Source organism: Propithecus coquereli, unplaced genomic scaffold, assembly GCF_000956105.1.
Source record: "Propithecus coquereli isolate 6110/MARCELLA unplaced genomic scaffold, Pcoq_1.0 Scaffold433, whole genome shotgun sequence".
NCBI lineage: Eukaryota > Metazoa > Chordata > Mammalia > Primates > Indriidae > Propithecus > Propithecus coquereli.
This window is the reverse complement of record NW_012150097.1, coordinates 121,021-137,101: the sequence shown is the minus strand read 5'-3', so window position 1 is coordinate 137,101 and position 16,081 is coordinate 121,021. Positions and strand designations below refer to the sequence as shown.

Sequence of the window (16,081 nt, the reverse complement as noted above, 5' to 3'; positions counted from 1 at the left end):
GGCTGAGGCAGGAGGATCGCTTGAGCCCAGGAGTTTGAGGTTGCTGTGAGCTAGGCTGATGCCACGGCACTCTAGCCTGGGCAAGAGAGTGAGACTTTGTGTCAAAAAAAAAAAATCACCATTGTAACATTTTTTAATTGTTCTTCTAAAATACTTTGTTGGCTATAACCTCTTTCGTACTATTGGCTATTTTTTTTTATATGTTTTAGTTGTCCAAGTAATTTCTTTCTATTTTTAGTAGAGATGGGGTCTCACTCTTGCTCAGGCTGATCTCGAACTCCTGAGCTCAGATGATCTGCCCACCTCAGCCTCCCACAGTGCTAGGATTACAGGCGTGAGCCACCATGCCCGGCCAATAATACCATATTTTTATACCTTTTCTGTGTTTAGATATATTTGTATCGACAAATACTCACCGTTGCGTTACCATTGCCTATGATATTGAGTACAGCAATATGCTGCACAGCCTTGTAGCCCAGGAGCGATACGGACCATTCCATACAGCCCAGGTGTGTAGCAGGCATTTGTGTAAACACACTCTATCACGGCCACACAACGACACTGCCTGACAATGCATTCTCAGAGTGCATCCCCTGTTAAACGACGCATGACTGTGTTTTCAATCCCTATACACTTTAACATTTCTTAATTTCGGCCTTTGTTAATTGGGTATTGGAAGACGTCACCTACTCACCTGCCAGCAAGACGGTGTTTCTAATAACATATTGTCCCCACTGGCTGTCACAGCAGGTAGCTGCTGTTTGAAATACCTTGAAGGCTTTTAATCCCAGCGAAGGAGTTTTCAATCACCAACCTGCCGGCTACACTGTGTACCTGGCAGGACTACCGAGACCCACATTAACCCTGTCGGTTTTCCCAATTCCCCTGGGGGCCGGCACGCCGGAGGAAGCTCCGTGTGGGTCAGGGAGATGCTGCGGGAATGAAGCAGCTCTGAACAAACTGCCTTCTTAGCGGGATGTCAGATGTCGCCTCCGCCCTCCTGCTTTCCGCACAGCCGTGGCTCCCTGAATGTTGCCTGTGTCCTGCCTCTAGGGTGTTCCGTGCGAGACTCAGCTTTCCTGCCTCAGATTTTTTCCAGAGCCTCTTGTTGTGGGTTGAACTGTGCCCCTCCCTCGTCCGAAATTTCTTCCTTCCTTCCTTTAGTCCATCGACAAATGTGCATTGAATGCTCCCCAGGTATGGGTATCATCTCCCCTATTATCCTCATCTTACTATTCCCACACCTGCTGCTCCAGGTGCGCCTGCGTCCCTCCCACCTGGCTAAATGTGACAACCTCCTAACCGCCGTGCCTTGCCTCCTTTTTCTTTCCTTCCGTTCACCCTGCTGGACACGCCTGATGAATTTCACTTTCCTTCCCTGTTCAAAATCGTGCAGTGACCCGCTCCTGCCTATTGAATTAGATAGAGGTTACCCGTCCCGGCTTTGAAGACCCTCCATAAACTCTCAATCTACCCGTGAGCCCCATCTCCTATTCTCAGAAAATATGCTTCGGCTAACCTGGTCTACTCGTTATTTTTCGAATGTGCCTCCCATGCTGTTCTCATCTCGGGAGAGAACACAAATTCTGTCTGCCCAAATTCTGTCCTCCAAAGGGCGCTCTTAAACGCTGCCTCTGTGCACCTTCCCGCTCAGTGTAGACTCTCGCACTTTTTAACTCCTACGACACCATGTTTATTTCTTTCTTAAAACACCTGCTCTAAGTTTCCCCGAGTTATGGTTATGTGCAGAGAGGTTCCTTATCTCACGTGATAGAGAAATTTGGTGAAGATTGTATCTTGTTCATCTTTGTTTCCTGAGAGCAGCTGAGCTAGACTCTCACTCCGTATGCATGCTCACTTACTATTTGGTGAATGGAATTTTTAATCACAGTGCACGGTGACTTGTGCTCAAGGGAGCGTAGAAGAAAAACAGGTGCGGTGTTTGCCTCACAGGAACTAATAACCTACTTATGGAGACACGATTGCTTACATGAAATTGTGATCTCATATTCACTTTAGCAAGTTATTTTTAAGCACCTACTGTGTGCTAAGTATACCAAAGGCAGTGTATAAAGGCCAAAATCAGTAAGGCAGAAAATAAATGTGAATTCAGGCAGGTTCCAGGTGCACATGGACCCATGACGTGGCTGCCCCACCACTCACCGAGACTCAACTCGTGGTCAGACGAAGCAAGGAGGACAGCCTTACCTGGCGATGCCGCGTGTTCCAGGTGGCCCAGCTGGGGCTGCCTGGTGATTCTGTAGGTGAGTCCTTCAGGCCCGCTGTCCTGGTCCGTGGCAGACAGCTGCAGAGTGGTGATTTTCTTCACTGAGTTCTCCTCCAAGACCAGCCCTTTATTGGTGACGATGACTGGTGGGGATTTGTCTTCTGAAAATACCAGAAATAGTAATTTGAAATGGGGTCTTTCCTGCCTTTCTTTAATTCTAGGGTGTGGAGCCCAGGGGGCAAGATCGAAGCAATCCTTAGGCCTGTCTGTCAGAGAGCACAGCAAGGAGCCAGAGCTTCCTGCAATACAGAGGTGCGATTTTCAATTTCTACGCCAGCTAGGTGAAAAAAAGGGCTCAAGACTCAAGGCGAGCACGGTGCAAACCGCATAACCTCAGAAGTGCTAAAGCATTTTCACCTTAGAAAACCGAACGTCCCCTTACCTAAGACGCTGATGGCAAATGACTGGTCGATCAGTCTCTTGCCTCCTCCATCAACCACGTCAAATCTGAAAGCAAAGCTCCCACCAGGTTCCCCTGTTCTGTGACTATATTCCACCCGCCCTACGAAAAAGAAAAAAAAATAAAAAGAAATAAATCGAGATTTGCTATCCGTGCTTTCTGCCTCTATCTCTGAAGTGAGAAGCAGGAATTCAGCTGGTATTCACACCAATGGACCCATTAACACCCTCCTCACTTTGACGCTGCTTCTGACATTTTAATCTAAAGTTTTCACTTCCTCCCTTTCCTCTCCCACCACCTATGTCCGCCTAACCAAAGAGCTTCTCGTAATAAAATCACCCCGAGTGACATTTCTTATGGTTAGGGCTGAGTCTGTTTGAAAGATCAGCTCAGCTCCTAAGGAGGTTCATGAAAACCAGACCAGCAAAGTCGCCCGTGTGTGAGATGGGGACCGACCACACCCCACTATTCACACAGACCCGAGTCCCAAGGGCCGGAGGACGCACAGCCGCGGCCCACGCTCTGCCAGACCCTCCGCTCCTCGTCGCCCGATACGTGGAACAACGTGGGCTAAGACCCACAGACAAACAAATTAACAAGTGGATAAACTCCACATACCAGCCCAAAGGACGGAAAGCAAGAAGTACGACGTATTGCATTCTTTTGGTAACCGCAGCATCATTTACAAATACCTATCGATTTGGCTATGTGAACAGAACCAGACTTTTGGGAAGAGGTGCCTGATCCCATTTTTCACAGGTAAACACCGAGGCGTGGGGTGGTGAAGGAATCGCTGTCCTCGTGCGGATTCCGCACCCCTCACTGCGGCACAGACAGGCCCCGTGACAGGCGAGCTGCCGTCAACGTAGGTGTCAGTCCCTGGGCCGGACCCTGCTTCTGCTCCTCGGGGCGTGTTTCCACCTTTGAACGGAACCACACACCATCTCACGACTTTGGGTCACTTTCTCCTCCCCCTATGTTAACTGTTTCTTCCTTTTCTACCCCTGGAAGCTGCGCGGTAACTGCGCAGCATTTAGCATTTACGCCTTTACATCGCATCAGCATTTCCCGCAGCAGGGATGAGCCGTGTGATTTCCACCCCGCTCGGATTTATGCCTTTCCATTTTGCTTAGCTCATTAACTTGTGCTCTTTGGGGAGCTGAAGAGAGACATAAATTGCTCACCTAAGGAGGGCACCATTTCCACCTTAATCCCTCCCAACTCACTTCTTTGGCGCCTCTCTCTCTCACGCTTTTGAGCATCACAGCAAGTCAAAATGACTTTTTTCCACCACGATAGCCCCCAATTTCACCCAGGCTAAGCCAAGACATAAACACATTTTAGCCGAGAAAGATAGTTTAACATAGAACAACAAAAAAAAAAAAATAAGGAGAAAGAGAATGAATGAAGCTGTAACTCGGCTCTTATGCAAAGAGAAGAGTGCACTGTTTACTGCCGTCAGCTACCAGGCGTTTAAGTCCCATTTTACTACAGTGGGCGGAGTCCGTGGAGGTCTGGGTGGCAGGAGGGTTCGGCTGACCTTGGCGGATGTCCGTCTGGGTGAAACTTCGGACAGGGCCCTTAACCGAGATCTGCTGCGGGTTGTCGGGCTCAACCATCCGCAGGCGGCCTGCACCGGGATCTTCCCTCACGACGTACGTGACCTCACGGTCACCTGAGTCGGTACCTGTCACTTTCAGGAGCTGTTCAGTGATGCGCGCTGCAGACCCTTGGAAGAGAACGGGAGAGGGTAGGTCGTTCCCGATCCTTTCTTTAGAATGGGATGTCAGATGATGTTAGGAGACTGGAGGCTAAATTATGACACGTTCCTTGGGTCTAAGTTCTAGGCACTCACCCTTCTCCGTTTCCAGATGAATACGTTTTTTGTTTTGAGACAGAGTCTTGCTCTGTTGCCTGGGCTAGAGTGCCGTGGCGTCAGTCTAGCTCACGGCAACCTCAAACTCGTGGGCTCAAGCGATCCTCCTGCCTCAGCCTCCTGAGTAGCTGGGACTACAGGCATGTGCCACCATGCCCGGCCAATTTTTTCTACATATTTTTAGTTGTCCAGCTAATTTCTTCTATTTTTAGTAGAGACGGGGTCTTGCTCTTGCTTAGGCTGGTCTCGAACTCCTGACCTTGAGCGATCCGCCTGCCTCGGCCTCCCAGAGTGCTGGGATTACAGGCGTGAGCCACCGTGCCCGGCCGATGAATAAATTTTAATTTCCCTAAACGAAATAGTCCCAACTTTCCAATTTGCTAATCACCCCTTAAGTTTAGACCAGAGCCTTTTTTCTCTTCTGATACATTTTCATCTCCTCCCCATGTTCATTCTACCCACTGACCTACCAGTAAGCACCTGGACCTACGTAGTAACTCCTAGTTCTGTGATGCAAATAACCGCTAGATCTATGATGAAATTTGCCTGGATTTAATTTATTTACTGTCTCATGGATCACCAAATCAGAAAAACACAGCTTTATTTAAACTCAAAAACATATCTCATTGCCATCTTCAGACCAAACAGTCAAAATGAGCCTCAAGACAGAGGACGTCCTGAGTGTGAAGGGCAGGGAGGTCTGAGCCTCCAGGCCCTGGTCCCTGCACAGGGGTTGGGGACAGGACGAGGCGCTGGCTGCCGGCAAACACCTCCTCTCAGAGCCTTGCCCCTTGCCTGACAGCCCAGCCTTTTTATCATGTTAAAAACAGTAGATTCTGGTAAAGCAGCTCCCAGCCATTCACGTGTGATACACCCTGGTGTTCAGAGTGGCACTCCACCTCGGCCCTGAGCCTCCCTGCACGCCCCTGCTGGGCAATGCCCAGAATGCACGGCCCTGGCTGCTCCTTCCCCCAGATCATCTCTCAGCAAGCAGCCCTGAGGGAGGAGGCGATGTCTTCCTCTGGGACAGATATCAGACTTGCTTAGTGCTTGCTATAATATGGAGAGTTCCCAAGCTCATTATTCCTCTCTGTAATGCAGCCCACTGCTGGGGATGGTGTCCCCCTGGCCCTCCGCACCACCCCTGTGGGACTTGGAGGGCAGAGGGACACATGTGCACTCGCCGGCGCCCATGCTGCCTGCTGCGCTGTGAGTAACAACGTACTCTCTCTGGGACGGAGGAACCTTGTGTCTTCTACCACCATCTGTGAAATGGTAACAGACTAGCTTATTAGCTTGCAAGTAGGGTAAGGTCGAATCCTAGACCTGACATCTGGGACCTCTGGGAGTCCCCAAATTTTCAAACATTCTAATATCATATATTTTTCACTACCAAATACATGCAAAACGAAGAACAGACAAACAACAGAACCCTAGTGAGCTATAGATGCTCTGTAGGCAAAAGACCACTGTTAACTCCCTACCGCAGACCAAGTCCAAGACTAACACTTGTCACAGGTCCAATGTTGCTTAAACATAAGTAACACTATGTGTGTTAGACCCTACAATACCGTATCTCATAATTCCCAATTATTTGCACAATCTCTTTTAATACATGACAACTTCTCAACTGCCTATGTCTTTTTTTTTTTTTTTTTAATAAGCATCTTGAAAATCCTGCTACATTTCTTTTGTTGTTTGTTTCTGTGGGGCTGGTTGGACAGTAACAATGTTACAGGAACCTTATGTCTAAGAGTAGTTGAATAAATTAAGATTTTTGAGAACCCTGAAAGCACTATAAACTCTTCTCAACCTTCTCTCAAATTCACAGACAGAGGCATCTGGTCCAAAGAATTTCTGAGGCTCACCTTTGTCACTGACAATTCTTAGCATCCCTAGAGCAAGAGTTCTCTAAAAGCCCAGTCTCCCCAAGTGCTGAACAGCTAGTTCGAGACCCACCCACATAACCTACGTGGAAGGGAGTTCTGCCCGCTGGACCAGAGAGAAATGGGGATGGGAGAACCATGGCCACCCTCTCCCCCTCCTGGGCTACCTGCTGAGAGCTGCAGGCCTCGGTTTACAGCCACGTAGGGCGTGTCACCGGTGGGTAGCTCTATGTGGACCTCCATCCTCCCCGAGTCCACGTGGAGGCCGTCGGTGAGCGAGAACCGGAACTCGTCCACCCCTGCACCGGGGTCACCAGGCGTGTACCCGACCAGCCCGGCCAGGACGTCCTCGTAGGTGAAGGAGGAGCCGTGGGCTAAAACGGTCCCATTCTCCAGGGGCTCAGAGGCAGTCTGCCTCCGGATGAGATTACCTGAGGAAGGAAGTGAAGGAGAACAAAGAAACAACGGTGGGAATATATATGGCGCCAAAACATTGCCTTATTTTGCCAACTGAGATGAGCCCAGGTAGAACGTCAGGTACCACAGAGGCTCTTGGTGCCAGCAGCTTAGCATTTTATATAAGCACAAGACGCTGCCCTGGGGCCTTGGATAAAGAAGACAAATCCCGCTTTTCCCGGTTAAAATCTCTCAAGCAGACACAGACGGATGCGGTGACTCAGTGGCTTGGAAATCACATCTCCCTCCGCGAATCCAGACTCACTCCGTTACCTAAACCTGATCTCTCCCTTCTGCAAATGCAGACAGGACTCTTCCCTCACTGCCTTTCTCTTAGGGCATGCGAAGTGCAAGACGGGAATATGTTTTAAATTCCTTTTAAATTTAGAAAGACGCTACGCATCTTTAGATTGAGGCAGATTTTTCTATTTCCAAGGGTCACGCGCTACGACAGGGCAGTCAGAGCAATTCATTCAAGAAAGTGAACGAAAGCAAGCGACCACGCGGGGAATGACCAACAGCCTCTTCTGTTAACCCTCCATCCACAGCAATCTATTTATTGTAATTCTGTATTTTCTTCCCCAGAGACAGAGCTTTACTCTGTTGCCCAGGCTGGAGTGCAGTGGCCTGATCACAGCTCACTGTGACCTCGAATTCCTGGGCTCAAGCCATCCTCCTGCCTCGGCCTCCCAAGCAGCTGGGACTACAGGTGCGTGCCACCACACCTAGCTAATTTTTTAATTCTTTGTAGGGACGGGGTCTTGATATGTTGCCCAGGCTGGTCTCGAACTCCTGGCCTCAAGTGGTTCTCTCACCTCGGCCTCCCAGTGTGCTGGGATTACAGGTGGGAGCCACTGCGCCTGGCCCACAGCAACAATTTAATCTTGAAAGACCAATGGGCGTTATGATGGATTGATATACACCACTTGGGTTCTAGAGCTTTAGTTGATACCAGGGAGATGGCACTTAGAAAAGAAATGGGTAGACGATCCCTGCAGTGGTTTTGCATCTGGTTTAAATCAGGAAAAGTGCTTTCTTCGTAAAAGGAAAAAGCTCATGAGGACGCAGCACAGCTCTCCGGGGCTGCCTGAGATGGCTGAGGGTTGTCAAACACTGACACCTACTCTGAGAAAAGGCTGTGCAGACTCCAAACCTGTTTTGCTTGAGGTTACACAGGAAAGCAAGAAAACAGCTGGAATTAAATTTCAGAGACACCAATTTACTAGCACTGAGGCTACCATGACTCCCAAGAATGTTAGCCAGCTGTGAATCTGATTATACTTTCATGCAAAGAGTGGACCATATTCAGAAAAGGCAAAGAAATAACCGGAATCTATGTATTTATTCTAATAACCCGTCAGGAATCTCAATTAAGCAGCTTTCCACAGCAGTGTGTGTCTTACCGTGGTCGGGTTTTTTGGTCAAGACAAAAACCAGCTCGCTGTCTGGGGTGTCCAGGTCCTGCAGGCTCAGGGAGGAGTTGCCCATCACCACCCCCGCGCTCAGCTGCACCCTGAGCGGCCGCAGGGTCATCCTGGGAGGCTCATCGTTCTTCCTCTGATTAAAGCATAAAATATTAGGTCTCACGCAGATATTGGTCCGAGAAGGAAGAAAACGCACGTTATTCAGAGACATCGTCGCAGAAACTTTCATAATCAAAATAGCATCTAATGGGCCACCCCCTCTACCTCCCAATTCAAATGCAAGGAGAGCAAGTCACACAAACAAAATATCCCCTTGAAAGGAAGCTGATGGACACTCTACAAACATCTTTTCGGGTATCTTCCAAAGGTACGATGATCATATTTTCTGGACCAAAAATATGGACATGTGACTTCACAAGAATATTTTGAGGATAAAAGAGCAAGCACTATTGGAACTCAGAACTGCCTTAGAAAACCCTATGCACATCCTGGTACTTGCAGAAGGACACGCTATCTGAAAGCGTAGGTTCTAAAGCTGCCTCCCCGCCCTCGCGCCGGCCCCTGTCCACCGCTGTCCCTTAGAGTGACAAGGGTTCCGTGCTTTTTATTTGCCCCAGGCAGAGGGTGTTCCATTCTGAGATTTATCTTTCTCCCTCCCTCTCTCTCTCAAGAATGGTAGAGCAAGCCCACGTAGTTGCTCAAATGTGAATAAATGCAACATCAAAAACATATTTCTTTGATGTTACAATTAAATGAATAAATGAATTAAAAAATAAGAAAAGGCAAACATGCCTATAGAGCCAAACACGATGATTTCAGGGAAAAATAAGCAAATACTAGTTTTTATCTAAATATGGGACCAACAAGGCTTCTCTAACCCTCACAAACAGTTTCCCCACAGAATGAATCAATTTTACCCTGAACTGGAAATTCAGATTTTTAATTCCAACCTTCCCCAAATGCCAACCTGAATTCTACAAGTTTCCCAAAGGCTATATTTTAAAAATGACCTTTAAGATTGAAGGTCAAATCCAATCTTCTCTGCTTTTGAGCTCATGTAACGAGAGCTGTATAACGGTGTGATTTTGTGGTCAAAGGCTCAACCTTTCCGACTTCCAAAGTCTTTACCTCGATGGTGATATTGATGCTGCGAATTTCCGAACGACTGGCTCCATCGCTCACATAAAAACTAAAAAGATCGTGGGTTGGCTCGACGCTTTCGTGAACGCTCTGAAAGTAGTAAATGTAGTTTTCCAGGACGTCTTGAACAGGGAACGACGCCTCTGGGTCACCGGTGGATTCAGGGCCAAAACGATCACCTACGTCGAGATTGAGAGAGAATTTTTACCTTGATCCATCCGTTCCTGCTTACCAGGCTAAACTGGAAAATGAGACGTCATTTTTGACCAAAGATAAAACGTGCTTGAGGATAAAGCTGGGAGAGGGATGAGCACAAGACCAGGAACTGGATGACCTGGGGCCAGATCCCAGTTTTCCCGACTATTTCCCATCCACGAGTAGACACACCTGCCCTTCCGTTTCCACAGGGAATCGAAAGAGACAATACACCAAAAAAAAAAAAAAAGCACTCAGAACGCTATTATTTTGCATAACATGGAATCGCTGGTGGTTTCCTTAGGAATCTCTGAGAACATAAGTCCCGGCGCAATTAACAGGACAAGAGCAAAGATCCCGCCTTAAGCCCCAGCCACTTTCAAGACCATTCCATCGGCACATCCTGCAACAGGAACCCTCTTTCTCCATGTAAGGGAAGGTTATCTAAGAAACATCTCCATGGTGTTTTCATCTGGCTGCCCAGGTCCTCAAGGAAACTTCCGCAGGGCTTAGTGCACCGCGGCCGCAGCGATGCTCCGGGACCACTCAGACGCTGAGGTGCTCGGCGCCACGCAGAGCTCAGGTGCGCATCAGGTACGAGGTGCTCAAGCTCCACAGAAAGTGCCAGCTCCAGCTTCCTCTTCTTCTCACCCCAACTCCAAACGCCGTAAAAGGCCCCGGGCATGCGTGAGCGACGTCTCAATGGTGGACGTCTTGTCTTTGACTTGATTCTAATCAGAATCTAATTGATTGATTCTAAATCGTCACCACAATGTTCTTTTTAGAGAGAGGAGAGAAAGGAAACCCTTGTGTCTTCAGACATTCCCTGGCTATAAATGAACACGGAAAAGCGGAGCTAGCAGATCTGGAGGCCACAGAGCCCGTGAGATGCTCCTGTGCGTGGCACACCCACCATTCCAGGTTGACACGTTGATACACGCGTGTTAAGGAGGCTTAACAGGAAAGCACACGGAGAGCAGGGAGGGCGGGAGAACATCCTTCCACCATTTCACAGTCGCCCAAGCCCTCCCCCCGCAGAATATGCCGGAGACTCCACGAACTCCTCGAGCTCCAACTCAAACGTCACCTCCTCGGACTTTACTGGCTTCCCAGCAGGTGAGTGCTTTGTCCTCTGCACTCCCTCAGTGCCTTCTCCTCTCCCTGTCCCGCTGGTTTCGTGATCGTCATTTATCCTGCTGCAGATCTGTCTCTCATGAGGCACCGTCTGTGTCTCGTTCCTGTTTACGCCCGTCGTATCCAGCACAGACATTTAGGGAAATAAACCTGATTCTGCAATGAGCACCTCCGAGTGCACGCGATGGAAGGCAAGATGGAGAAAAAGATCTAAGATTTTGCATAGAAAACCACGAGCACTTTTAAACGTGTTCCTGGTAACCGGGCTGCACTCCCAGGCCCCACGCTGGCCACAGACACCCGCGGTCGGTGGCCTGTCTGTGGGAGCTGCCAGTGGTGCGTCGATCAGAGCTCAGCGTGGTGCTGGGAGTCTCCGAGCAGGGCCAGCCGCACAGCAACCCGCCACCAGCTGTCTCGGCTGCCGGTCACAGCCGGGCTCAGGGGCCTGTGGACGGGACGTGGCCTCTTGCGGCTCCTTCTGTGACGACCACCGAGGGTCCGGGGCAGATGGTGCTGGGAGGGTGAGGAGGGTGTCGCAGACAGACAGGCTTGCGCTTCAGTTGACACCGCGGCCACAGAGGAGCCGAGACTCGAGCTGTGGTTCCGCCAAACTGCAGCCGCCCCACAAGGCCAGGACGGCAATTTTCACTTCCTGGGTGCTCGGTTCGGAGTATGGTCCACAGGCCCCTCTGCACTCAGATCCCCTTACCCTGCTCTGTACTTTAAACAGCATTTATTCACTTTCTAACATCACACGGTATTCTCGTTTATTAGGTTTTTCATTTGTCTTCCCTCCAACAAGATCTAAGGCTCCGTGAAGACGGAGGTTTTGTCGTTTTGTTTACCGACGCGCCCGTGCCCGACACACAGAAAATGCCCAGTGAGTTTTTTTAAATGAACGAACCCTTCTCTCCCTCCGTTTCTTTGAGATGGTTCCATTCCTCCCAGGTTTTTCACCTCTAGGTTTAACTGGACACCAGGTCCTCCCCCTCCGTGGTCCTGGCGACCCCTCGGCAAAGCCGTACCTGTTCCCGCGTTCTCGATGCAGCCGTATCTGGGCAGGGCACTCAGTTTGATGACGGCGTCTCCCTGGAGGTTGTCCTGATCGTCGGTGGCAAAGAAATGGTGAAATGAGAGCGGGGCTCTCCCTCCCTCATCAACCTAAGGAAGAAAAGCACACGAGAGTCCTCAGGTGACCGTGCACACCCGCAGTGAAAAAGAACCGAATTGGAAAGTGCTGCCTGGGGTGACCTTCCAGCACCAGCTCCCCTTACGGAAGGAGGCTGACCCTCTACGGACGGGAGGAGAGGAGGGACGTGCATGCTGTAATCTTTCAGCGCCTCGCAAAGCTGCGCTCAGACACGGTGACTTCCGTGTCTGCCTTCAAAGCCGCATCTCCTCTCGCGACGGATCTGGTTACAAAGCAGCTCTGGCCGGTCCCCGTCACCCGCCTCGGCGCAGCAGCACGACAGGACGGCTGCCTTTCTCCTGCAGCCACGCCCAGAAGCCCACAGGTGGAGAACGACAGACCCAGTCCTCCCTCGGATCCTGTGGGTGGCTGTCCCACAGGTGTTCTCGCCCAGAATAAAAGCCCCTTTGATTCCCTGGTGCTGTACATTTACAGGTGTGTAGAAGAAAGGTTCACCATATCTGAAAGCTAGCGCTTATCTTCACGCCAAGGAGGAAAATGAATCAGTATAAGTAAAAGCAGTTGTTCAAACTAACTTTTCCCCTTAGGGCGCATTTTGCATGCTAACCCTGCAGCCTGAGCACGGTGTTTTTCCCCAGCCTGCTGGGGGTGGTCGAGCCGTCTCTCTCTGAGCAACCCCTGGCTACCTGCAGGAAGATCTGTAAATTCCAAGGCGGAAGGCTGCCCTGACTCGGGCAGTGGGGACACCACAACTGGCTTCCCCAAGCTACGGAAACAGAAAAACGGGAGGAATCTCAGAACCATTTAGAAACAACTCAGAGTTCTATGGACTTTCAGTTGTTCGACAAAACCAGAAAAGCTCCTGAGCTTTTGGCATTCGGCAGAGCAGGAAGAGGACAGTGAATTAACATTCATGGAATCCCTACCATGAACGAGGCACTGTGCTGTGGATTTTAATGCTCTTTCATTAACCATCAGAGAAATCCTTTATGTAGCAGGAATAGCACGATTTTAAAGACAACAGCTGGGCATGGTCCTGGGTGGTAGTCTCAGCCACTTGGGAGGCTGAGGAGGGAGGACCGCTTGAGTCTAGGACTTGGAGTCCAGCCTGGGAAACATATAGCGAGACCTCATCTCCAAAATAAAATTTTTTTTAAAAGATGAGGAAACTGAGGTTAAGAAGGATTAAATACTTGGTCCAAGGTCAGTAAGCTATTAAGTAATAAAACTGGCACTCGAAATCAATGGGGGTAACAATGAGCAAGATACTCCACACTGTCCCCTTCCCAGAGGAGCCGTCAATGCTGCTGTTAAGAATTGACTTCATTTAAGGACTGATTTCGGGCTGTCCACGTGTTAGTTGCTGCCAACTAGTTAGTTGCTGTAAACTCCTCAAGGATATATTCTACTTCTAATTTTATTCCCAATACTAATGACATCTAGCATAGTGTCTAGCACATAAATTTTTGTTGACTAATTAAATAATGTGGATATAATGATGTGAGCTTCTTTATACTTATTTACACACTTTTTGAAAAACTCATGATTGAAAACCATGCATATCTTGACACCATTGCCTAGATATTTGGTGTGTGGGGGGGGAAGGGGCAGCCAATTTAGGCAGAAATCCCGTTTTTTAAGTCACCACAGATTTCAGCTCCCCACAGCACTCGCTGTGTATTGATCTGAGAATCGCTTACCGTGATAAGGTCAGCAAAGGCGAGGACTGGCGGTGGATTTTCGACAGGAGTGATGATGATGGTGAACATCTGATTGTCCAGACGGTTGTGGTCCACGTCAGAGACGGAGAAAGAGAAGCTGTCCGTGACCAGGTGACCATCCGTTTCAAACACAGCCGAGTACCTAGAAAGGCCAAAAACAATCAAATGAACGAGACACACTGACGAGCCAGGTTAAATGGCTGCACCTGTGTTTAAAAACGGGGCCAGAAGCAACATATTCTTTCAAGGGAGTTGCCATCAGTTGCTTAAATACTTTAACACAATTTTTGAAAATTCCGTCAAATAAAAAATGCATACCTAATTTTCTCATCGTTGATGTCTTCCATTGTGAAATTTGAAAGCTCCGAGAGTTCTTCCACCTCAGGTCCCGAGGTTCTTAAGAGAGTGCCGTACATAGGCAGAGAGCTTAACCGAATCCAGATCTCCGCGTCGGGGGAAGAATCGTCCTAATCGGGCAAATACGAGGCAGGACGTGAATGCACATTTGCAGGAATAAAAACTTCCAGAAGTTAAAGAGGTACGGGTGGGTGCTGCTTCCTCTGCTAATTGGAAAAGTCTCTCTCTGTCACAAAGCAACACCATTTCAAACCGTATGAAAAATCCAGTATTTATTCCTCCTGAAACGCCTCATTGATAATATCATTTTCTAAGAGTAGCTCAAGATAACAGTAAGGGAAATACACTTTACGTACGGGCGTAAAACAAAGAGACGACCTATTGCTCTTGTAAGAGCCATACACGTATTATTTTTATTATAAGCATCCAGTGAAGAATAAAACATGGTCAGTGGGAAGTCATCTATCTATAAACAAAGATGTAGGCTGCTTCTAGAATGTCTAAGGATGGTTTGCTTTTTAGAAACAGGTAAAATTCCATTATAACTACAATACAATGATAAAATTCCATGAGACAGAAGTTATTTAAAGCTCAGCCAATGACTCACTTTAACATTCAACATGATAACATTTTGGATTAACCAGAGAACAAATAGCTTCCAAATTTCACGTTGGCAAATCTGGCAAAAAAAAAAAAATGCTTATTTCATATCAGACATATTATGTTTCAAATCTCAAATGACTGCCGGGTTTGAAAAAGTGGAAAATCAGCTAGATTTTTTTTTTCCCCCTGAAAATACCCTGTCATAACTTAAAATCCCTATTTTAGAAAATCAAAGATATTGTGGCTACACAAGAACACGGAAGAAGACCTTGTTCTCACGTAACTTTGCTGCTCAAAGACCTTCCTTATCCCTTTTGTATTAATTTATCCTTTTATTTTCTTTTTGTTATTTATACATCCGTAAACCCACCATTCAACACGGGGATTAACACTTTGAGAATAACCAACATTCACCTGCGTGCTCCTCCCTCACCCTGTCCTTAAATACCATGAAGCCTGTTACCCATTTTCTCGAATTTCTTAGTATAATGTGATATGTTACTACCAAGTATATTTTTAGGTTTTTTTAGACTTATAAATGTGGAGTTGACTTTACTTTTATGGGACTTTTCTTTTTACTCAGTAGTAGACTGCTAAGATCCACCCGTAGTGTTGTATGCAGCTACACGTCATGTGTTTTGAGGCTCATAGTCCATTGAGTATAACGCAAGTTATCTGTTATCCTGTTGATGGGCATTTGGCTGGTGTCACTATTCCTGCTATTATTTCTGTTACGAATGTTCTTGCACGTGTTCTTTGGTATGTATGTGAAAGTTCCTACGGGGCATAAATCTAGGGGTGAAATGGTTAGGGTACATGAATACTCATCCTCACAAGACAACGCCAAATTCTTCCGCAAAGTGGTTGAGTAAAGAATCTTCCACAGATGCATTTCTTCTCTGCCTTGATATAAAATGGTACATGGTCTCCTTCCCCTGTTCACTAATAAAGGTGAATCTCTCTCATTTGTGGATCGACCATGCGGTTCCTCTTCTGTGAAATTCCTATTCATGTCTCTTGCTCATTTTTTCTATTGGATTACCTTGTCTTCTTGATCTGCAGAAGTTTTATGTTTTCTTTGTGATTTTTTTTTTTTGTTATACGTGCTACAAATATCTTTTTCTAATTTGTAGCTCTGTTTTCTGCCTTTACGATGTGTTTGAATGAATACAAATTTTATTCTAATATAGTCAAAGCTATCAATCGTTTTTTATAGTTAGCACTTTTTGTTTCTAGTTTAAGAAATTCTTCCCTTTCTCAATATCATAAAGATATTTATCTAGAGCCTACAAAGAATTATAAAATTGTACTTATAACATTTAAGTACTTGATCTGTCTGGAGTTAATATCCGCATAGCATGTGAGGTAGCAGCACAAATTCATTTTTTTGCTGCATGAAGAATCATTTTGTGCAGGTCCATGTTTTAAAACATTCCTCCTGCTGCCACTGAT

At 47.6% G+C, this 16,081-nt stretch overlaps 1 protein-coding gene across 1 annotated transcript in view; it reads right to left on the bottom strand.

Moving 5' to 3' along the window:
- Window positions 1-16,081, bottom strand: part of FRAS1 (Fraser extracellular matrix complex subunit 1) — a 208,114-nt gene that overhangs the window by 71,390 nt on the left and 120,643 nt on the right. Inside the window, 7 exon segments of the mRNA XM_012653893.1 lie at window positions 2,209-2,388; window positions 2,670-2,789; window positions 4,228-4,416; window positions 6,617-6,880; window positions 8,309-8,462; window positions 9,458-9,648; window positions 11,824-11,959. Coding sequence (XP_012509347.1) covers window positions 2,209-2,388; window positions 2,670-2,789; window positions 4,228-4,416; window positions 6,617-6,880; window positions 8,309-8,462; window positions 9,458-9,648; window positions 11,824-11,959 — 1,234 coding nt within the window.